Source organism: Nannospalax galili, unplaced genomic scaffold (assembly GCF_000622305.1).
Source record: "Nannospalax galili isolate Female #2095 unplaced genomic scaffold, S.galili_v1.0 scaffold424, whole genome shotgun sequence".
In the NCBI taxonomy this organism is placed as follows: Eukaryota; Metazoa; Chordata; class Mammalia; order Rodentia; family Spalacidae; genus Nannospalax; species Nannospalax galili.
In genome coordinates, this window is record NW_008352334.1 from 1,570,657 (window position 1) to 1,594,732 (window position 24,076).

At 45.1% G+C, this 24,076-nt stretch overlaps 1 protein-coding gene across 1 annotated transcript in view; it reads left to right on the top strand.

Annotated features, from left to right (window-relative positions):
- The first annotated feature begins 9,222 nt into the window (after positions 1 to 9,222).
- Hspa4 (heat shock protein family A (Hsp70) member 4) overlaps positions 9,223 to 24,076 on the top strand; it is a 48,456-nt gene continuing 33,602 nt past the window's right edge. The window contains exons 1-2 of the mRNA XM_008849340.3: positions 9,223 to 9,344; positions 20,787 to 20,844. Coding sequence (XP_008847562.1) covers positions 9,238 to 9,344; positions 20,787 to 20,844 — 165 coding nt within the window. The 5' untranslated portion in view covers positions 9,223 to 9,237. The remainder of the gene's footprint in view (positions 9,345 to 20,786; positions 20,845 to 24,076) is intronic.

The window sequence follows — 24,076 nt, forward strand, 5'->3', positions numbered from 1 at the left end:
TCTATTTATTTCTTTTTTTTTTTTTTAATAAACTTTCCCAGTCCTTGGGAGATGGAGGTAGGACGATCAGAAATTCAAAGCTATATAGTGCGTTCAAGGCCAGCTCGGGCTACAGGAAACTCTATCACAAAACAAGTAAATAACTTTTGGCAGGTATGGTGGCATACCCTGTGATGCCAGCATTTGAGGGGTGGAGGCTGGAGGATCATGAGTTCAAGGTCATTCTTGGCTACATAGTGAGTTCAAGGCCAGTCTGGGATACGGGAAACTCTATTTCAAAATTAAAAAATAAACAAACTTGTCCTTAGTGGAAATGGCATAAATGCATAGCCATATTTAGTAGACTATATAGTGTTCCTAAAAGAACACTATAGAACATCTTTGTGTGTGTGTGTGTGTGTGTGTGTGTGTGAGAGAGAGAGAGAGAGAGAGAGAGAGAGTCATGTAGCCCAGGTTGGCCTTGAACTTGTGAGACAGCTGGGACTGATCTTGAACTTCTGGTTTTGCAGCCTCCATGGTCCCAAGTGCTGGGTTCACAGACATGTACCACCACACAGCTTCAGTCATCCCCCCCACCACCTTTTTTGTGAGATAAGGTCTCCCTGTAGCCCCAGCTGGCCTGTAACTTGTTATGTAGACCAGGCTGACCTGGATCTCACAGAGATCCCCCTGCCTCTACCTCCTGAGTCCTGGAATTAAAGGCATGTGCCACCACGACTGCCCCAGTTATCCATTTCTGAAGAAAAACGACTCAACTATATTTCTTTTCTCTGTCAAGTAGTTTGTTTTCAGAACGTTTCAAGAATACAGATGTTCTTAAACTTTTTGCTTCACAGCATCTCTGCACTAGAAGCTTCTTTTGCATGATATGATGCCAGGCTATCTTTTCTGGGCTTGGCCTGGCGCTTAGGCTGACTTCCCCTTGCTGGCTGTTTCTGCTCCTGACTTTAGCCACAAGAACTGGCTTCCTGTGTCAGTCCCTGGAGACTGAGTTAGTCATCCTCCTGTGAGTTGGGGTATGCGCTGCTGCTAAGTGTCAAACTGTAATCATCTGGGATATATTTAGATTTTAAACTCGCACTGCATTTGAACATTAACTACAAGTCAACAAGAAAATAAATGGTCCTCTGGTTGTGAAGCAAAGAACCACATGAACTTGAAGCTGTTTATTATAACACTGATCCTTTATCAAATTACAGATAGTACTCTCTGCATTGCTTTTTTTTTTCTTCTCCCAATGCTAGAGATTGGATCCCACGTTAGGTAAATATTCTACCACTGAGCAACACCCTCAGCCCCCATACGTCCCTCTTTTGTGAGGAATTCTGTTCTTTTATTTACTATTTACTATTTATTTACTTACTGTATTTATTTATTTATTTATTTATTTATTTATTTATTGATTGGTCTTTTTGAGACAGGGTCTCCCTGTAGGCCCAGCTGGCCTGGACTCGTTATGGAGACTAGGCTGATTTCGCTCTCACAGAGATCTGCCTACCTCTGCCTCTCAGTTCTGAGATTAAAGGCGAGTGCCACCTTGCCCAGCTGGGCTGTGAAATTCTGAAAAGTGAATTTATGACTAAGGGTCGCAGGTCCTTAAAACCTTCATTGTTCCATCTTTAATTAAGAACCAAAGAGTGTTGTGTCCTGAGACAAGCAAAACCAGCCCAGGATATGCAAAGTCCCGCTCTATGGTAGGAGCAGGATGGTGGCTTCTCATGCTAGGGGGTGGCCCCCTGGGGAGCGTCTATGCTCTAGAACAAGACAAGGCAGAGCCCAGCTGGGCTGAACAGGGAGCGTTTTGGCTGTCAGCTGAACAGATCAACATCAGGACTTGGGGGTGGAGCTGGAGAGTCAGCTGCTGCAGATGGATGAAGGCCCAGGCTGAGTGAGGAGAGGGTAGATAAAGAGACTGTGACTCATGCCAGGAAAATTATTGGTGATCAAGGGGCTAAGATAAATGAGTTAAATTTGATTATATCGGCTTTTGTGGCCTGTAGAAGTCTGTGCAAAGTTCACTTAGCATTTTAAGATCATGAAGAGGAAAAGGGCTGGACCTGCTGACAACACTGCAAGGCATATGTGTAAGAGGATCAGCCCGAATAAGGGCAAGAGCGTGTGGCTTCGGGGAAGAGCTTCTGCATGAGGTCATAGTGCTTCTAGGGAAGTGGACAGACTGTGCTAACCACCTTAGAATGTCACAATGTACAATTAGAAGTGAACTGTAGTACTTTTTTTGGTGTGTGTGTGTGTGTGTGTGTGTGTGTGTGTCCAGGCTTCATGTAGTCCAGGCTAGCCTCAAATTCACTATTTAGTGGAAGATGGCCATGAACTTCTATTCCTCCTGCCTTTACCTCCCTTGTGCTAGGATTAGAGATGTGCACTGTCATGCTCAGTTTATGCAGTGCTAGGACAGAAGCACTCTACTGACTGGGCTACATCCCTAGGGCAGTTTTTATTGCAGAGGAGCACTATGGTTGTGAAAATGCTTTGAGACTAAACTGTGCTCTGCTTCTTAAACCAATTTTTTTTTCTTTTCCTTTTTTTTTTTTTTTTTTTGAGACAGGATCCCACTGTGCACCCCTGGCTGGCCTGGAGCTCACACTACAGTACAGGCTGGCCTCAATCTTTTTTTTTTTTATCATTTTATGTGTATGCGTGTATTGCCTGCATGTAGGTAAGTGCACCTGTGTCGTGCAATGCCTGCAAAGGACAGAAGAGGCTGTTGGATCCCCTGGAACTGGAGTTACGGACAGTTGTTAGCTGCCATGTGGGTGTTGGGATCTGAACCCAGGTCTTCTGCAGAAACAGCCAGTGCTCTTAACTGCTAAGCCATCTCTTCAGTTTGGCTGGCTTCAGTCTTATGGTTTTACTCCCTTAGCTTCCCAAGTGTGGAGATGGCGGGTATGGGTCACCGTACTCAGCTTGGAGTTCTGGCCTTTAAGAACAGGGAGGTGCTCTAACTAAAGTCATCGTTTGACTCACTATGAGATCAAGGAAGACAGAAGGACACCATGGCCTGAGCATGGACCTTCCTTATGACACAGATGATTGGCAGAGGCCAGAACTGCAGAGACCACTTGGTGGTGGGGGGGCGGGATTATGAGTTCCCAATCAACTGGGAACCTTCTGGTCTCTTGGTGGGTGGCTTATGAATGCTGTATATTTAAAAACAAACAAGTACCTTTAGTGATTGCTCAGAACTAAATTTAATAATTGTGCCAGAAAAAAAAATGAAGTAACTTTCTGTTTCCAAAATGCTCATGATGCTGAATGCAAATACCGTCTGCTGCAGTCACAGTGCCTCCCACACAGATCGCCTGGAAACTTCGCTGCTCCACAATTGTCACTCTGGGAACCCAGCCATTTCAGATTCTTCAGAATTCTCAAATACCTTTTTCTGACTTCATGTATTTAAATATCCCAGAATAGCCTCTTAAGCTATAAATGTGATGATCCAGGAAACTATTTATAGCAGATGAGTCCTCTGTTAACGGATGTTAGTTATGTTTTGAGAAGGATGAATTGTTAAAAAGATTGATAGAGCTGTGGCATTTTAAATGGAAAATAGTGCTAAGGCCGGCAAGGGAGGCTGAGGTATGAAAATACATACTTCTGCGGGGTGTGGTTTAGCTAAAGGTTGGAGAAACCTTCAGAGAGAAGGCAGGAAGAGAGTTAGTAAATCTTTTTTATTGTTTTTTTTTTTCTTTTTGAGACAAGGTCTCCCTGTAGCCCAGCTGGCCTAGAACTCACTATGTAGACCAGGCTGGCCTCAAACTCACAGAGATCCTCCTGCCTCTGCCTCCCAAGTGCTGGGATTAAAGGTGTGTGCCATCACCCCAGGCCTAGAAACTCTTTTTTTAATATTTTGTTATTTTTATTTTATGTGTACAAGTGTATCGCCTGCATGTAGGTAGGTGCACCTGTGCTGTGCAGTGCCCAAGGATGTCAGAAGAGGGTGTCGGAGCCACTGGAACTGGAATTATGTATAGTTGTTATCCACTGTGTGCGTGCTAGGAATTGAACCCTGGTCTTCTGCAAGAGCAGCCAGTGCTCCTAACTGCTGAGCCATCTCTCCAGCCCCAGTAACTCTTTTTTTTGAGACAGGGTTTCACTATGCAGTCCTGGTAGGCCTGGAATTTGCTATATAGACTAGGCTGCTCTTAAACTCACAGACCTCCTGCCTCTGCTTTCCAAACACTGGGATCAAAGGTGTGTGCCAGCAAGACAGTAAGTTGGGCTAGGCAGGCTGGACTCTGCCAGCACTTAATAACTCAAACAGATGGGACAGGACTCTGTCACAAATAAAGCCAATGTTGTCATTGGGATTATGTATCTCTTCCTATAGGAAGGAGACAATTTGGAGAGCAGAAGGTCAAGGACAACCTCAAAAAAGATTAGCTTATTTTTGGAAATGTGTCTTGCTATGTTATCTAGGTTAGTATTGAACTCTTGGGCCCAAGAGATTCTGTTTTAAGACAAGGTCTTGCAAGGCATGGTGGTACATGTCTATAAACCAAGCACTCGGGAGGCAGAGGCAGGCAGATCTGTGAGTTCAAGGCCAGTGTGGTCTACATAGTGAGTTCCAAGTCAGGACTACGTAATGAAACCCTACACCCCAAAACAAACAAGACAGGGTCTCCTGAGAATCAGGCTGACCTTTAACTTGTGACATAGCAGAGGCTGACTCTGAAATCCTCCTCATCCTCCTCCTTCCACTTTCCATGTGTCAAGATTACAGCTGTGTGCATTATCTGACTTTCAAGTGATCCTTTTTAAAAAATCTTTCCAAGTAGCTGTGACTATAGGTGTGTGACACCACACTTAGTTGTACTTCATTAAACTTCTAAAAATTGTGTTTTTTAAAAAAGTATGTAATGTGAAATTTACCATTTTGGAGTTGGGGATGAGCTCAGCAGGTAAAATGCTTGTCTAGCACATACTAGTTCTATCCCTATCACCAAGTGAACCAGGCACAGTGGCATTCTCCTATAATCTCAGCACTGGAGGGTTAGAGAGGCAGGAGGACAGAAGTTCAAGGTCATCTTGAGTTACATAGAGAGCTCAAAGCCAACCTGAGGTGCATGAGACCCTGTCCCCACCCCCCAATTTTTAGGTTTTCAAAGCAGTGTCACCAAGTGTATCCATGTGGTTGTACAATCACCACTACCACTAATTTTTTTTCATCATAACAGAAACTCTGTCCTGACACAATAACTCACTACTGCTCTCTACCCACAAGTCCTAGGTAACCAGCAAGTATTCCATTTGGCTATATGTGCTTGCCCATTCTAGGTGCTTCACGAGTGGACTCAGTTTGTTCAACTGAGTTTGGCTTCCTTCACTTAACATGTGTTTAGTGTTCACCTATGTTGTAGCATGCATCAGTTTAATTACTTTTTAATTTTTTTTATTATTTATTTATGTATTTTTATGTGTATGAATGTTTTTCTCACATGTAAGTGCATCCATGTGTACAACGTTTGTGGAGGCCAGAAGAGGGCATCAGATTTCCTGGAACTAGAATTATAGCTGATTGTTAGCTGTCATGTGGGTCCTGGGAACTGAATCTGGGTCCTCTGCAGGAGCAGCCAGTGCTCTTAACTGCTGAGCCATTCTCTAGCCCCAGTTTCATTATTTTTTAAGGCTGCATATTTAATTGTATTTAAGTGCATATGGAACACTCAAAAATCCCCTCATTATAGGAGGGTGCAATGGGATGTTCCTTTAATCCCAGCACTTGGCAGGCAAATCTCTGTGAGATTGAGTCCAGCCTGTTCTACATAAGGAGTTCCAGGCCAGCTGGAGGTACAGGGAGACCCTGTCTCAAAAATCTGAAGGGAAAAAAAAGATCCATCAACTGTCCAAAGTCCTATGTTGAATTTAAAAAAAAAAAAATTCTGCCATTAATGGACTTTTGGGTTGTTTCCATCTCTTGTCTATCGCTTTCTTTTGAGACGTCTGTGTAGTCCAAGTTGGTCCCAAACGTACTCTGCACCCTAGGCTGGCCTGATCCTCCTGCCTCTACCTCCTGAGTATGGGAAATAGTCATGGACCACCATGCCTCGCTCCCTTTGGCTATTTTGAATAAGCTGTTATGAACATGGTGTACAAATAACACTTTTTTGTTCTCTCTCTCTCTCTGGTCTTTTTGAGACACACAGACCTGCCTGCCTCTACCTCCTGAGTGCTGGGATTAAAGTCTCTCTCTCTCTCTCTCTCTCTCTCTCGTCTTTTTGAGACAGGTCTCCTTGTAGCCCCAGCTGTCCTGGAACTATGTAGACCAGGCTGGCCTTGAATGCACAGAGATCCGCCTGCCTCTGCCTCCTAAGTGCTGGGATTAAAGGTATTGCCACCACGCTCGGCTAAAGTCTCTTTTAAGACAGGGTTTCACATAGTCCAGGCTGACCTTTAATTCAATATAGGTGAGGTTGGCCTTGAGCAGCTCCTGCCTCAGCCTTTCAAGAACAGGGATTACAGGTGTGGGCTATTATACCCAGCTTGTTTCCTTCTTGTCTACAGGCTTTTCCTTGTTCCTGCCCCTCACTTCTCCTTACCACCCTTTCCAGGTAGCATCTGCTACTTGTCTTTAGCTCAAATGTGAGAACCTTCTGGCAATTTGCAAATTTAGAGGCAAACAACCTGGGTTTTGGCACTCCTCTGCTACAGAGCAAGAAATTCAGCTGCTCCTCCTTTAGAGGGGCAGCAATACATTTTATTCTTTTACATCTGCTTTTCGGCTGGTCCAGAGGCCATTGTCTAACTTAGCTCTGTCCTCTAGCAACACAAATCTTACTGCTGTGTTGGAGAGATGGCTTATGTGGTTAGGAGCACATGCTGTTCTTGCAAAGGACCTGTTTCATAGCACTCATGTTGGGGCTCTCACAAGCACCTGCAACCCCAGCTCCAGGGGTTACAATGCCCTCTTATGCCCTTTATGGGCACTGCACACATGTGCACACACCCATATATAAACATGATTAAAAAATAAAATCTAGCCGGGTGTGGTGGCACATGCTTGTAGACCCAGCACTTGGGAGGCAGAAGCAGGTGGATCTCTGAGTTCAAGACCAGCCTGGTCTACATAGTGAGTTCCAGGACAGCTGGGGCTACAGGGAGACCCTGCTTTAAAAAGACAGAAAAAAAAAAATCTTTAAACTTATTGTAGAGAACTGTGAGAATGCTTAAAAGGTTAAGGCACTTGTTGCCTGACAACCTGAGTTCAATCCCAAGAATCCACATCATTGTGGAAGGAGAGAATCAACACACAAACAAATAAATGTAATAAAATTTAAAAACTGTAGTCTTGCCCACTTTTAATTCCAGCACTCGGGATGCAGAGGCTGGTGGATTTCTGTGAGATTGAGGTCAGCATGGTCTACATGGTGAGATCCAGGCCAGCTGGGGTGGAAGAGACCATGTCTCCAAAAAAAAAAAAAAAAAAAAAAAAAAAAAAAAACAAAAAAAAAACAACCCCCCCCCCCAAAAAACCCCAAAAAACAAACAAAACCACCCCCCCCCCAAACAAACCCACAACAACAACAGAAAAACAAAACCAAACAAACCAACAACCCACAAACAAGAACAAACCCCGAGAAACTGCAGTCTTCAAACCACACAGTATCCATTGTGCCTGACAACTTCAACATAGCCTTTCTCTTTTCTGAGCAGGTCTCCCCAGACTCCATCATTCAGTGCATATCATCCTTTACTAGGGTCCTTTTTGTTTAGATACTCTCTGATGGGATAATCCAGGATGTGTGTGCGTGGTACGTGATATGCAAGGGCACCTGTGCACGTGCAGAGGCTAGAGGAGGGTGACAGGTGTCCTCTACTATTTTCCTTACTCTTTGAGGCAGTCTCTTTTGAACCTGGAGCTTCGAATTTTTTGGACTCAGCTGGCAGTTAGGAACACAACCCCCCTCCCCCAAGTGATCCTCTTGTCTCTACCCTGCTAGGTACTGGGGTTACAGACAAGTGTAAGACCATGACCACCTGTGGGTACTGGGTCCAGACTCCAGGCTTTATGGTTGCACAGCAAGCACTCTTAAAAAAAAAATTATTTTACGTGTATGAGTGTATTGCCTATATGTATGTAAGTGCACCTATGTCATGCAATACCTACGGAGGTCAGAAGAGGGCGTCGGATCCGCTGGAACTGGAGTTCCAGATGGCTGTTAGCTGCCATGTGGGTGCTGGGAACCGAACTCCGGTCCTCTGCAAGAGCAGCCAGCGCTCTTAACCGCTGAGCCGTCTCTCCAGCCCGGAGTTTAAGATTCTTTGGCTTAACCAGGTGTGGTGGGACAAGCCTATTATTCCAGCACTAGGGAAGGCATTAGAATTTCAAGGTCATCCTCGATTATATAGATAAATTTAGCCTGGACAACATGAGACCTTATGTCCAAAAAAAATGTGTAAAATAAAAAATACATACATGTTAGCTTATATAAATTTGCCACTTGGTCTTAGCTCTTCCAGCCCAGGGAGCGTGTTATTTATGCCCCTTGCGTCCTGCTCAGGAACTATCACCGGACCGGAGCTTGGAACACGTCTGTGACGGAACGGCCATGTGACCATGCTGGACAAGTGGATTCCTTTTTTCTCCAACACTGAGCCTCCCCGGCCAACCTGGCACAGAGGAACCTGTGCACCGGGACGACGAGCTCCCATTCTCACTGTGCGGACCGAGCTGACCTCGGACTACCCACACAGCCACCACCGGAAGTGCCTACGCGATGACACTGCACAGCGGAAGTAGGTCCACCGTGCCTGTAGCTTGCTCGCCAACTTTTTTCCTGAAAGGGAGGGGCCCCGCTGCGCACCGCGGCCCCTGAAAGGAGACGCCTCTGCGCCGGCTCAGTTGATAGCTCCTCCCCCGATGCCACCCCCAGTTCCGCGTCGGCTTCCCGAGCCAGGACATGACGTCACGCCTCCGCAGGAAAAGCGGCCGAGCTGCGTTCTCGCGAGAACGTCCGGTCCTGCGCAATTCTCGCGCTGCATCTTTGCTCCCGTCGCAACGAGATCCTTCGAGATCTTCTCCGCCCCCGCTACCGGCGCCTCCTCTGCGGCCCCGAGCCGGCCGAGCCGCGCAGCACCTAGGCGCCCGCGTGGACCGTCCCCGGCCTTCCCCGCGTCCCAGCGGTCCCCACAGCCCTCGCCGCTCTCTCTGCGCGCGCCTGCCCCCCGGGTTCCGTGTGGTGTCGGCGGCCGGGCCCGAGCCCGAGCAGTCCCGGCGCCATGTCGGTGGTGGGCATAGACCTGGGCTTCCAGAGCTGCTACGTCGCGGTGGCCCGCGCGGGCGGTATCGAGACGATTGCGAATGAGTACAGCGACCGCTGCACGCCGTAAGTGCGGGCCGGGCCGGTGTGCCCCGGCCTGGTGACCTGGCGCCGCTGCAGCCCGGCGGTCCGCTGCGGCAGGGCACTGGCCCCGAGTGCCCTCCTGCAGCGAGCGTGAGGCCCTTCTCGCGGGCCAAAGGAAGGCTGGGAGCCGGTACTCTGTCCTGCCGAGCGCGGGCACGAGTGGGACCTGGAGGTGGTCAGGCCGCGGTCTTGGGATGGGCCGAGAGGTTTGCTTTTAGCTCTTTTTGGTAGGGTCTGAGGCCAGGCCTAGGCATGGCAGAGGTTCCTGGAGCCCAGTCCGAAGCTTAGCACACACCCGGCGTTTTCTAAAAGTTAACTTGAAAACGTTGGGGCGAGGGTCGGCCGCGAGACAAGCGGTCAGAGGCCCACGTGAGTGGGGGCGGGGCGGCGGCCGGAAGATGGAGCCTGAGCAGCCTAGGCTCGATTCCCTTTTCTCCCTGGCATCTTGAGGTCGGGGTGGCGAGGGTACGGAACAGAAAGGACTTAATAACAATCATGCCTTTTTTTCATGTCCTTTAACCCACCCGGTCGTTTGAGGATCCGAGTATGTTGGGTCATTCCGTGCCCAGTTAGCTTACCTTAGAATGGTTGCTCTTTTATGCTAATGAATTGCAGCCGGGTGTTGGCCCCAAGTGTTAATGCATGACTCAAGGGCTCACTTGGGCTTCTAGAACTTACACCAAGCTGTGGGGCCAGTATAGACAAATCTCCATAAAAGGTGACTCAAAGAAGGCCTGTCCTTTGAATATAGATAGCGCTTATTTCCTTTTTTAAAGATAGGGTCTCCCTATCTGCCCAGGGTGGCCTCGAATTCGTAATCTCGCCTCCAGCTCCCAAGTGTTGGGATTACACGTGTGTTACAGAGATAACTGTGTAATCTGCTGTCTTCCATTTGAAGAAAACCTTGGCATAAGATCTTATTTTTAGGTTCACAATCTCAGCTCTGAGGCTCATCTCTTCATCCCTGGTTTTTATCAGCCTTCTGCAGGAGCTTTCCTGTAGCCCAGGCTGGCCCGGAACTCAGTTCTCTGAGAATGACCTTGAACTCTTGATTTTCCTGCTTTGGCCTTCCAAGTGTACACTATCATGCCCAGTTTTATGCACTGATGGGGGTCGAACCCAGGTCTTCCTGCAAGCTAGGCAAACATTTTCCAACCAAATTAGGTGCCCAGTCCTCAGGTGATTTTTATTGTGGTCACAAAGCTGTGGGACCCCCATTGAAGCCAGTTTTACATTTCATCCCGTATGGCTGGCCAGGCTTTCATTTTTTGCAAACTGGGTACTTTGTGTTTCTACATAGGTATAGTGTGTACTGTTTTTTAAAATATTAAATGTTTCTAGGCATTTTAGCATTAATTTCCTGTTGTCATCTATCTCCTCTGGGTCCTCAGTTTTCTATATGGAGATAATTCTTCCCAGGGATTGAAAAGGGTTGGAACGCTGAATTGGCCACGTAGGTTCTCCATCCTCACTTCCTTAGACCTACATAGCTTATCTCTGCCAGGGACTGGAGAGAAGTTCCTGACCTCTTTAGATTGTCTTACCCTTTCTCTCTTTTAGACCAACAGCAGCCGTGACAGAAGTTTTGCCAAGAATTCCATTATTCGAAACTGGAGTTGGCTGAGAAAACTTTTCTTGATGACAATTAAATTTGCCTTAAAGACTAATAGGTGACTAGATATACCATGTGATTGTGATAAGATGCTACGGAAATACTAATTTTCCTTACATATTTCCCATGTTTTCCTTCATAGTCATTCAAGTAAAAAATAGTTTTGTTTTTGAGACAGGGTCTTTGTGGCCCCAGCTGGCCTAGAACTCTGTATGTTGGTCAGGCTGGCCTAGAACTCATAGAGCTCCCACCTGCCTCTGCCTCCAGAGCACTTGGATTAAAGGCATGCACCACCATGCCTAACTCTCTCCCCTTTTTTGGAGGGGGAACCTCATTGTTTCTCAAGACTGGCCTTTAACTTCATTCTTCCAGCCTCATACTCCTGATTGAGGGGGATTATAAACTAGCACCACCATGGCTGGATGCCTGGCTTCACTCAAGTACTCTCTGAACCATGAATTTAACTTAGATTTCTGTGCTGGAGTCTTGGCCTAAGTAGAAAATGGGGACAGAAAGCTTAGTTCTTTTTGTACAGCTTGTGGAAGAATGGCTTTAGATCACCTAGATAAGCAAGAGACTGTGATGCAGGTTTGTTGTAATGTGAAAGTGTAGAGGCAGGTCCTGAGGGTTCTTTGGCCGATAGACCTCATTTTCAGTCTAATGTTCTCCCAGCTGAGCCAATTTGGCAAAGGCAGATGAAGTCTGCTGTACTTAATTTCAAATCCTGATTCAGTTGAGGAGCCAGGAGAGTAGCCACATCTGTGCTTTTCCACCAAATCAGACTTCTTCGTTGTGGCAGATACTGAGTTCTACCAATATGGTGGCCTTGGTGCTAAGCACTGGAGGCACTGTGATGAATGAAAACGTAAGTCCTGCCATCATATCAGGAGCGTGGGTGATGGAAAAAGCCAGATGCTAAACAAAAACATATTGTTACTAACTGCTAAAGGACAAGGTGGAAAGATACAGGACAGAATGAGAGTAAAAGGGAGACCTAACTGGGTGTAGGTTGGAGTTGGAAGTGCTTCAGTAGAGGTGCTACTTGAGTCGTGGAGGAAGATAGGCAGGAGTTTACATGGAGGTGGGGGTGGGAGGTGGAGGAGTCACTCGAGGACAGAGAAACACCAAATGGAAGACCCAAGGATTGTGGCAAGTCTTGAGATGCTTGAGGAAATCTGGGGAGGTAGGCTTGTCCAGGGGGTGCTGGCAGGGCTTCGTGAGTCATGTCGGGCATTTTCATGCAGGTGTAATGAGAAGTGATTCCATGTACATTAAAAAAAGCCTCATTTTTATTTTATGTGTTTGAGTGTTTTGCCTGCATGTATGTAAGTGCACCATGTGCATGCAGTGCCCTTAGAAGCCAGAGAGGGCATCAGATCCCCTGGAGTTGGAGTTATGGATGATCGGTAGCTGCAATGTGGGTGCTGGGAATTGAACCCAGGTCTCTGCAAGAACAGCCAGTGCTCTTAACTACTGAGCCATCTTTCTAGCCCCCGTATATATATATTTTTAAACATTTTTGTTTTATTTTTTTATTTTTTATTTATATATATTTTTTATACCCACTTCCCAGATGGCACCCTCCCATAGCCTCCCTCCCCCCACTAGAGCCCTAATACTCTGATATCCCTGCTACTGTCTGCTGTGTAGTCGGCACCCACAGCCATTCCCCACTACTTGCCCTTCTGGTGAATCTAGTCAGCCTATCTAGAGGTCTTTGTTTTAGGAGGGTCAGCTGTTCCTCATCTAGTGGTAATCAGTTGTCAATATTCCTTTGGATAAGATTGGGGTCTGCTGTTCATTTTCCCAGTTCTAAGCTGGGTTACTACTATCTGGGCAGGAGTGTTTTTGCCTGTATGTATGTAAGTGCACCACGTGTGTGCAATGCCCCACAGAGGCCAGAAGAGGGTATTGGAGTCCCTGGAACTGGGACTACAGATGGTTGTTAGCCACCATGTGGTCACTGGGAACTGAACTCAGGTCCTCTGCAAGAGGGGTACATATTCCTACCCAGCCATCTCACTGGCCCCCAGGAACAACAAATGGCTGCTGTGAGAGTGGGTCTGAGAATGAAGAAAATGGCTGATAGGAAGTTACTGCAGTATTCCACGTGGAAGTTGTTGGTTTCTCCCTGTGATACTGTGGGAGAAAAATGAGTGGTTTATGGATAAATGTGGGGTTACAAATATTAAAATTTAAAAACCATTTGTGCTTGTTTATTGTGCGTGTACACATGCATATGTGTGGATATGCATGAGTGTGGAGGTCAGAGGCTCAGTGTGGATTCCAGACGGAAAGCAAGTGCTCTTACCTCAGAGGCATCTCACTGGCCTGGCTTTTTAAAAACTGACTTAAAAAAATCACAGCCTTTGGAATAAGATGAGAAACTTTTGTACTTAGTTCTATTGTGGTAGAAGGGGGTACAACAGTCCAAAAGTCTTTAGAATAAAAACATTGGCCTGCTAAACATTGACAGGAGCTAAATGATCCTTTGAAAAATGAACAATTCACAGGGTAGAAATGAGATCCTATGACAACGTGCTTGTATTATCCCCATGGACACAAAATAAAGCACTGCACTGGGACTTTGCATACACCCTTGGGAGCAAAGCACTGGCTCCTGCCAGCTGGCCCTTCCTTCCTTGCGCAAGAGAAACGTTCCTCTTTGAGCTGAGTGTCTTCCTTCATTGTGGTTCTAGGTAAATAGTAAGGTGGGCTGCTTTAAGGAAAGCTGCAGACTGGTGCTCCATTTGTCTCAACAGATGTGAGGAAGTTTCTTGGAATAAATGAAGAAGTAAATGCCTCATGGAAATAGTCTGTAGGGATTTTGTCTTTGGATAGGTTTTGGGTTTCCCTTCTTTTCAAGTTTGTGTGTGTGTGGGGGGTGCCTGTAGTACATGTGTGGGGGAGCATTACACAGATCAGAGGACGTCTTTTTAGAGTCAGTTCTCTCCCTCCACTGTGGGTTCTGGGAATCAAACTCAGGTCATCAGTCTTGCATAGCAAGTGCTTTACGCACTGAGCCATCTTACCAGCTCTCTTTAGAAATTTATTTTTTTAGTCTTTTTTGAGACAAGGTCTCCCTGTACCCCAGCTGTCCTAGAACTCTGGAACTCAGAGATCTACCTGCCTCTGCCTCCCAAGAGCTAGGATTAAAGGTGTGTGCCACTACTCTGGCTTTTATTTTTTTATTTCATGTGTATGAGTGTATTGCCTGCATGTTTGTAGGTGCACCTGTGTCGTGCAGTGCCCAAGGAGGTCAGAAGAGGGTGCTGGATCTACTACTGGAGCTTTTTGTTTTTTTAAATATAACTTTTAGATTTTTATTAGTAGTTCTCTGAGGAATCAAAATAGCAAATTATTTTAGATTCATCAAGACTGTGTGTATATCCTTTGTATTTAGATCTTTAATGATATACAACATAATACAAACCAGAGAGACTGATTTTTATGCCTAGGTGTTACTCATTGTGTTGTCCTAAAGCAGGGCTGGAGGCTGGAGGGGGCTGGGGCCTGGAGGAGGCGGTAAAGAGCTGGGGGTAGTGCTGGGTAACTTAGGGTGTGGCCTGTTTTCTTACCCGTTGAGTGTGCTGGGAAGGGGCCAGTGATTATTTAAATTGACAACAGCTTCCTAGAGCAGGGACTCCAGTACCCTGTGCAGCAGAGGATTGTGGTCTAAGCCACAAGAAACAGTTTGGACAGGGAAGCATGGGAATTGCCTGGCAGAAGAGGCAGACTTTGCCCATGAGGAAAAGTACATCCTTTGTACCTCAGAAACATAGAACCAGTGTAACACTGAGGGCTGTTGGGGGGAGGGGTGGACCCTGAGGAGCCTGAAACTTGCATTAGCATTCAGTCTACCAGTTTAGTAGAGGGGAAACATCTACTAGCCCCAAGGCGGCAACACAGTCTGGCCCTTCCTCCTTTCTCCCTACTCTTGGTAGCCAGGCCAGGTTTTGACTGCAGATCATAGAGACCCCAGAAAGATCCAAGTATTTTTTCCTGAGAGACCAAGGTGGGAAGGACGCTTGTCAAAGTACAAGTATGTTTAATATGGAAGGAGCCAGGACAGGCCTGGGGCATTGATATCCCCAAATCTTCCTGCTTTCACCCAGCTCAGGTCCTGGGCTCACAGACTAGCAAGTATAGTCTCCACACCTGACCCCTAACTTAGCACCCAAAGAAAATCTGGAAGTGTGTCCCTTCTCCTTCCCCGTGGTTGAGCTGTGCAGGGCTTAGGCAGGGTCTGGTGTTAGCTGGTTCCAGGTCTTCCAAAGCATTGTCCTGGTCATTGTCCTGTAATAGCAAAACTTCCTTAATGCCTTTCAGTTCAAAGCCCATTTCCTTAAATTTGTTCATTAACTGAAGAAACTCCTATCTTTTCTTCTGATCACTGGTGCATTTCCACAGCCTCTTCCACGTATTTGGAAGAGGGTTAAAGCCCTTCTCACAAAGCTGCCTGTGTGTAAGAGATAGTCGAGAATCTGTTCGAAACTCTTCTTCATGGCCCTCAGGATACATTCACATGAGTAACCCATGTTGGCTACTGTCTCCATACGTTGCTGATCACTACGAGACAGTGCCTGAAGTTCTGAATAGGCCTGGGGACAGCTGGGCACTTGTGACACTGAGAAATTCAGAGAAGTGACTATGGGACATGTATTTGGAGGTGTATTTCTGTATACAGAAAGCTGGGAGGCATCTGGGAAGATGTCAGGGTTGGCACCTCTGTGCCAACAACTGGAGTTATAGCAAGAGCAGCCAGTGCTCTTAACCGCTGAGCCATCTCTCCAGGTGTTCCCCCCCCCCTTTTAAAAGGAGGGTCTTTTGTTGCCTAGGCTGGCCTCTACTTACTAGGTACCCAAGTTTGACTGTGAACTCCGGATCCTCTTGCCTCTACCCCTCAAGTGCTGGGATTAGAGGTATGGGCCACCAAGCTGGATTTAGGTTTTCTTAAATTTGTTTCAGAGTGTTTTTCATGTCTGTATGTAACTGCACCTGTCTATGCTGTGCCCAGGGAGGTCAGAAGAGGGTGTTGGATCCCTTGGAACAAGAGTCATAGACTGCTGTTATGTACCATGTGGGTACTGGGCACTGAACCCCAGTCCTCTGCAAGAACAGCCAGTACTCTTAAGGGCTGAGCCATTTTGCCAGTCCCCCAGGCTTCAGTTTTCTTAAACTTTTTTTCTGGGTTAATAAAATGCTTTGTGTGCAGTAAAAACACTAACTACCATAAGGTAATACTGTTTCCACAACTGCTTGTTGGTTGCTTTGTATTGTTCTGTCCCTTTTCTTGGCTTCTGCAGGTGTGTCTCTGTGATTGTCCCCTGAGATGCATAGGATCATCCTATATTTTGTCGTTTCCCTTTTTCTTGCTTTGATCTGGGACTTGAATGCCCATGCTAGGCACCTGTATTCCATGTTCAGCCCTAGAACTTTGACTTATATTTCTTTTTTTTTTTTTTTTTTTTTTTTTTTTTTTTCTTTTTTTGTCTGAGACAGGGTCTGTGTCCCCAGCTGACCTGGAACTTGCTCTGTAGACCAGGCTGGCCTTGTACTTAGAGAGGTCTACCAACCTCTGCCTCCTGAGTGCTGGGATTAAAGGCCTGTGCTACCACATCAGGCTACATGAATTTGACACTTTAAACCTGTATTCATATTATGGCTGTAACGCTTTGTTTCCAAAGGTGATCTAATTTGGGGGTAGGGTAGGAGTCTGGATCTCATTCTGAAGCTTAGTCTCATCTGGAACTTACTCTAGCCCAGGCTGACCTCTTAACAAGACTCAACCTTCTGAGTGCTTGGATTATAGCTGTGAACCACCATGCCTTGCTGTTTTATTTTTTTGCAGATAGAGTTCCAGAAGTGAACGTAAAAGTTTCACTATGATTCCAGAATATTTTCTAAAATGTAAAGGATTAATTTGTTTTAGGAACATAAGTGATTTTTTTTCATCCCATTGGAGGTTACAAAGATTTGAGATAAAATCTGTAATAATTCCTGCCTTTCCTCTTTTTCTTGGCTGGTCTCAGAACTTGCTATGTAGCCAAGGATGACCTTGAACTCCTATCTCCCAAGTACTGGGATTACAGGCAGGCACTAGCACACTCAGGCTTTTTCTTAAGTTAGTGCTTAGAATAACAGTCCCAGACTATTTGCTAATAGATTTTTTTTAAAATATCCCCCCCCCCCGTTGTACCCAGCTGAGCCCTGAGGTTACAGGCTTAAGCTACCATCCTTGACCTCTTAGAATTTTTAATGCTCTATTAACTGGATTATAAGGGTTCTAAAATGAATTCTGTGGAAATTTGTGTACCCTTTATAGATTTTTAATTTTTAAAGTCTTTTATTATTTTTATTTTATGTGTGTATTATGCCTGCATGTAGGTAAGTGCACCCGTGTCGTGCAGTGTGCGTGGAGGACAGAAGAGGCTGTCAGATCCCCTGGGACTGGAGTTACAGACAGTTGTTAACTGCCATGTGGGTGCTGGGATTCAAACCTGGGACTTCTGCAAGAATAGTCAGTATTCTTAACTGCTGAGCCATGTCTCCAGCCCCAAGCAGCATTTTCTTAATGTGCTACTCTGCAGTGTTGGTCTGCATGTACAGACATGAAGCTATCCTTCAGTACCTCTGACTGGAGCTAGTCATAACAGCCTGCTGGAATGCATAAATATTTGGCCAGTAACATCTCTTACCCAGAAAAGCTGCAACGCTGTTCTGGCTGAAAAAGGATAGAACAGAGGGATCTTGAGCTTATATTTGAGCTAGCTTCCTATAATGTTGGCATGCAGTTTGGAATGGAGGAAAAGTACTGTCAGAAGGCAGTGATCGTGTGAGTACTCCTGGGTGGGCACAGCATTGACAAGGTTGAGACACTCTTCCCTTCCAGAGGTGTGAGTACATGAAGCCACACTAAACAGCGAGGGTGCAGTTATGGACAGGGTGCAGTACAGACTTGAAAAGTTTGTATGCCCAGAGAAACACATCAGAGGGTGAGATGGGGAGAAGCCAGAGCAAGAGGATTGGAGTACCTGGAAGAGGGGAGTGGGGTGGCCTGAGTGGAGGTGAAGGGGATGAATTGAGCAGGTCTGGAAAGACAGAGGAAGGTGTAGGTGCATGTTTGGAGTTTGGTGCTCTCTGGAGCTTATTAATATTTACCAGCTGTGTCTGAGAACTTATTAAAAATTGGGTCAATAATAGTTCTTTTCACAGTATTTGGGACTATCAAGTGAGATAATTTTAAAGATGGGTGCCTCGTTTTTATATATGAAACCTGGTCAGTGGCTCTGTTGAAGCTTTACAGCTAATGTTACTGTGGTGTGCCAGTCTCTGACATGCACCCTTTGGAAGTGGGTAATCTGATTTAACTTCAGCAGTGCTGTGAGCTAGGTGCTGGGAAAGGACAACCCCCATTTCAGAGATGAGCCTTTTGTCAGAAGCAGCGGACAGGAGCCCACCTGATGGTAGAGCCTCAGCTCTTTGTTCCTATCATCCAGACTAATAGCAAAGTCAGAAAGTTACGGATTTGCTTTTCAAGTTTAGTAGTTGCCTTGTTACAGAACTCTGGAATGTGAGCACCATTACAGCAATACTGTGTTGATTTTATGGGATACAGTGAGGGTTGTGTGAAATGTTCTCACAAGAGTTCAGACTTTAGGTTTAATTAACTGTACTACGTGGCACAGATTGGAGTGTCATTGGTGATATCTGATTGCTTTTTAAGAGGTTGGGGACTGTTTGCATTGTGTGTATGCATACACCGAAACAGAAGGTCGAATAACTTAAAATGTGAAAGACATTAAAAGATTTATTTATTTGGCCTTTTTGAGACAGGATCTCCCTGTAGCCCCAGCTGGCCTGGGGCTTACTATGTAGACCAGGCTGGCCTTGTCCATAAGACGAGATCTGCCTGCGTCTGCCTCCTAGGTGCTGGGATTATAGATGTATGCCACCACATCCAGCTAAATGATTTATTTTTAGGGCTGGAGAGATGGCTCAGTGGTTAAGAACACTGCTCTCGTAGAGGACTTGGGTTTGATGCTCAGTGCCACCATGGCCGTTAACAACTGTTCCTAACCCCAGTTCTAGGGGATCTGATGCTTTCTTCTGGCTTCTTCTGGCATTGCACAGCACAGGTGCACTTACACACAAGCAGACAATGCACTCATACAAAATAATAATAAATATTTTTAAAAGATTTATTTTTAATCTTGTGCGTGTGTATTTGCCATTTGTGTTCAGGTGCCCTTGGCACCCAGAAGAGGGCGTTAGATTCCCTGGAGCTGGAGTTGGCAGGTTATCTTCACCTGCTTAAAAACATTTTTTAAAAAGTTATGTTTATTTAGGGAGCGTGGGTGTGCGTGCTGCAATGCACATGTGGACATCAGGATGACTTGTGGGATCAGTTCTATCCTTCCACCTTGTAGGTCCTGGAGATTGAACTCAGGTCATCAGGTTTGGTGGCAGGTGCCTTTACACTGAAAGGAGTGCTGTCTCCTCATGCTTTTTAAAGTGCTGCCAGTGCACCTGCAGCATGATGGCCGCAGAGGTGGACCCTGGGACCTCATGTGTGCTGGCTGATCGTTCTCCTTACTGCTGAGCTGTATCCCTCAGCTCACTTATTCTTCGACATTTTGTTTTTATAAAATTTTTATATTATGTGTATTGATGTTTTGTGTGCATGTGTGTAAGTGCACTATGGGCATGCAATGCCTGTAGAGTTCAGAAAAGTCAGATCCCCTGGAGCTGGAGTGGAGGATGGTGGTTAAGTCACCCTGTGTGCTGGGAACTGAACACTGGTCCTCTGCAAAGTCAGCTAGTGCTCCTGAGCCATTTCTGCAGTTTGACATTCTCATATAGGTACAGAAAGCACTCTGGTCACACTCATATCCTCACCACCCCTGCACCTGGCTTAATACTTTTGAGGTTAAAATTTGAATAAAGGGCTGCAGGGAATGTGGGAGATGAATAGCATTGCCCTTTGCTGGAGTTGAGGTCTTGGTGGTATATGCCTCAGAAATTCTGATTTGGTGGCCTATAGAAAGATGGAGGCTTAGGGCTTAGTAGGTTAGTAGTAGGTTAGGCAGCCTCTTGTGGAATGGGAGTAGAGTACGTAAGATTGCTTAGGCAGTTTCCTAAAGGGCAGTATGGGTTTCGATGGGAGTTCCATTTAAGAAGTGTTTAGGAGATCTTACTAATTTTAGTAATAGGTAGCATTTTTTGAGCTTGGAATCTGCTTTTTTAAAAAAACAAGTTTTTTTTATGTGTATGAGTGTTTTGCCTGCATGTGTGTAACTGTACCACATATGTGCAGTGTCTTCAGAGGCCAGAAGAGGGTGCTGGAACTGGAATTACATTGTGAACTGCTGTATGGGTTCTGGGAACCAAACCCTAGTCCTCTGCAAGAGCAGCCATTGCTCTTAACTGCTGAGCTAGCTTGCTGTAGCTCTGGCACCTGCTTTTTAAAGGAATTTAACCCAAGCTACATACTGAGAGCCCCCCGTCTCAAAAAAAAAAAAAAGACAAGACATAATCATATGGCTTTCAGAGCTGGAAAGATGGCTCAGTGATTCAGAGAACCCAGGCTTAGTCACGGTACCCACATGGTAGCTAACAACCATCAGTAACTCCTGTTCCAGGGGATCCAGTGCCCTCTTCCAGCCAGCCTCCCTGGCCATTGTAACACAGGCAAAAGACTTATGTATATAAAAAAAAAAAATCAAAATATGTGAATACTCAATTCTTTCCTGCTATGGTTTAGAATGTATTATTGTACTAAAGTTTAATTCTTAAATCTTTTTATCTTTCAGGGCTTGTATTTCTTTTGGTCCTAAGAATCGTTCAATTGGAGCAGCAGCTAAAAGTCAGGTACAGTGCTTTTTTTTTTTTTTTTTTTTTTCCTAGAACGACTGGTTTTCCTGTTTCGTCCACTTCTTCATTTAGCACCAGTCCTTGTTTTGTGCACGTGAGAGTTGAGAGGCTTTAAAACAGTAAATTCATACTATGTGTTTTTACCCAGAATTAATTTTTATTAGTATTTTTAGGCAGGATCTTTATGTATGCCAGGTTGCCCTAGAACTTCCTTTGTAGCTCAGCTGGCCTTGAACTCCTGATCCTCATGCCTTAGCCTCCCAGGTCCTGGGATATGTGCTTGTGCCAGCACACCCTAGCCAGCTCAGATCTTTTCAAAGCAACAGACTTACTTAATTCTAATATTTAAAGTCTATTCTGATGGCCTATCATTTTGCTCAAATTTAAAGTTACTGTTAATCAAGTTCCTTAGGAAAGAAAGGAAAATGCACCTTAAGAGGCACATTAAAGACTTGGCATTTTCTTTATCAACCAGGCTTTTGGCATATTTTCTGGTTTCTGAGTAACCAGAACAACAAAAAAGCCTCAAGAATAGTTATTCCAAATGTCCTGAGTATCTATAAAGTTAAGGAGATGCATGTTACGGTTCAAACTGAGGCAACAAATTCAGTGCATAACACTTTCTGGACCAGACAGGACCTAAAATTTATGAGCCTAAAAAAATGCTAGGCCTGGGGAGACTGCACAGTTGGTAAAGTGCTTGTCTGAAAAGGTAAGATGGGGCCTGGGCATGGCGTGGTAGTGCACATCTTTAATCCCAGTACTTTGGAGGCAGAGGCAGATAGATCTCTGAGTTCAAGAACAGCGTGGTCTGCATAGTACCAGGCTATAGGGAAACCCTGTCTCAAAAAGACCAAAAAAAAAAAAAAAAAAAAAAAAGTTTGCTAACAGACCTAAGTTTGCTATTGATGGCCTCCTAAATGGTTTTGAAAATTCTGCAAATAAATAAAAAATACTAGGCTGGAGAGATGGCTTAGCAGTTAAGACCATTGGTTGCTCTTACAGAGGACCTGGGTTCAATTCCCAGCAGCCACATAGCAGCTAACAACTGTCCATAATTCCAGTTCCAAGGGATTCGAATGCTAGGATTAAAGGCGTGTGCTACCACATCCGGCTAGACATCTTTCCTTTAGACGATACAGTGAATTTGCTTTCTCTCTTGAGAATAATTACTGTATTAACCCGACTGCTTGGTTGGTTCTTTACTGACAAATTAGTTGTGATAGTCTCTCCTCAGTACTGCTCAAGCAGGACCTGATTGTAGAGGCCTCACTTGTTTGATCTTGCTGAGACAGGGGAATTCTGTAGTGCTTGAGAGGGCTTCTTTACATATGTGCTGTGAGTAGGAGCACAAGTTTATCATGGAAGCTAAAAAATACATGCCAGTATTTTCCCCATGAGTAGTTACAGCTTATTCTAAGGGAATTGGAACAGGTAGTTAGAAAAGTGTAGGAAATTTGGAATCACCTGTCAACCCCTAAGACATCACTGCTAATATTTTTATTTTGAGCCTAGAACCCTGTGCTTGCTGTGTATACTCTACCACTGAGCTACATCCCGGCTCCATTGTTACTGTTTAATAATCATTTGTGCTCTTTCTAAGCATCTAAATGTTTTTTCCCATTGAGATTATGCTACACAGAAACTTACCTTCCTGCTTAAAAAGTATTACCTCTTACATCGATTTCATTATGTGGACATGGCTATGGTTTCTCTTTTCTATTGTTTAAAGAATTGTTACAAATAACACTTCTTCAAATATCCCTTTGTATTTATCTTTTGTGTATTTTGTAATAGTTTTTCCTTTCTGGGGCATGTATGTGAGTGTGTTTGTGTGGTGTGTGTTGGGGTTGAATCAATCCAGGACCATGCACATACGCAGTAAGTGGTCTACCCCTATATCTCCAGCCCTATGGGAAATTCCTTCTTTAATTAGAATTTCTTTATTAGTAGGTATTGATGAATTTGTTCCTAGAAAGTTTGAGCCATAAACTATGGATAATTTCTTTTTTTAAAGGCAGGGTCTCAGTATATAACTAGTTGGCCTAGAACTTGACATGTAGACCAGGCTGGCTTGGAACTCAGAGATCCACCTACCTTTGTGTGCCACTATGCCCAGGTAACTGGGCAATTTTTATAAGCTGATGGTCATTTTATTTAAATATTTGTTTAGAATTGCCCGTGTTACGTTGTTGTAAATGTAATGACCTGTCTTGATGGAGGAGAAGAAAGTGCTGGACTGTTTGAGCTGTGTCATTGCAGGTCTCTTGTTCTGGTTTTACCTGGCTCAGAAAGGCTAAGGGTCTAAAGAAAACTGAAGTTGAGAAGGATACTTCATTGTTCCATTTTATTAACCTCTTATGGTTTTTTTTTTTATATATATAGCATTTATAACTTTGTTACTAAAAGATATATTACACTGATAAATGAAGGAAGTATGGAGGTTCTTGAATGCTAGGGGCAGTGAATTGGACCAGGGGCTACATGGTTAGGAATAGAAAGACAGTTTCTTAAGAAAGGGAAGACACTCCTGAGAATGGGAGTGGGGTAGTGAGCTGAGGGACAGCATTTGCTCAAAGGCCTTTTTGTTTCTGAGACAGTGTCTTAATTCTGAGGCCCAGGTTGGCCTGGAACTTGTGGAAATCCTTCTGCCTTAGCCTGCTGAGTGCTGGGATTATTTTGTGTTCCAGAGAATGCCTGGCTCTAGGAACGAGATTTTGTGATCTTAAAAGAATATTGTGGGGCTGGAGAGATGACTCAGTGATTAAGAACACTGGCTGCTCTTGTAGAAGACACAGGTTCAGTTTCTAGCACCCACATGGTGGCTAACATCATCTGGAACTGCAGTTCCAGGGGATCCAACATCCTCTTTTGGCATTCATTGCTTGCAGGTGGCACACTTACATATATGCAGATAAAGCACACACAAGGATGTGGCACACACCTTTAATCCCACACTTCGTAGACAGGCAGATCTGTGAGCTCAAGGCCACTGTGGTCTACATAGTGAGTTTCAGACTAGCCTGGGCTACATAGTGAGATTCTGTCTTCAAAAAAGAGAAGCTGGGCGTGGTGGCGCACGCCTTTAGTCCTAGCACTTGGGAGGCAGAGGCAGGCGGATCTCTGAGTTCAAGGCCAGCCTGGTCTCCATAGCGAATCCAGGCCAGCTAGGGTTACAGGGAGACCCCGTCTCAAAAAGACCAAAAAAAAAAAAAAAGAGAGAAAGACG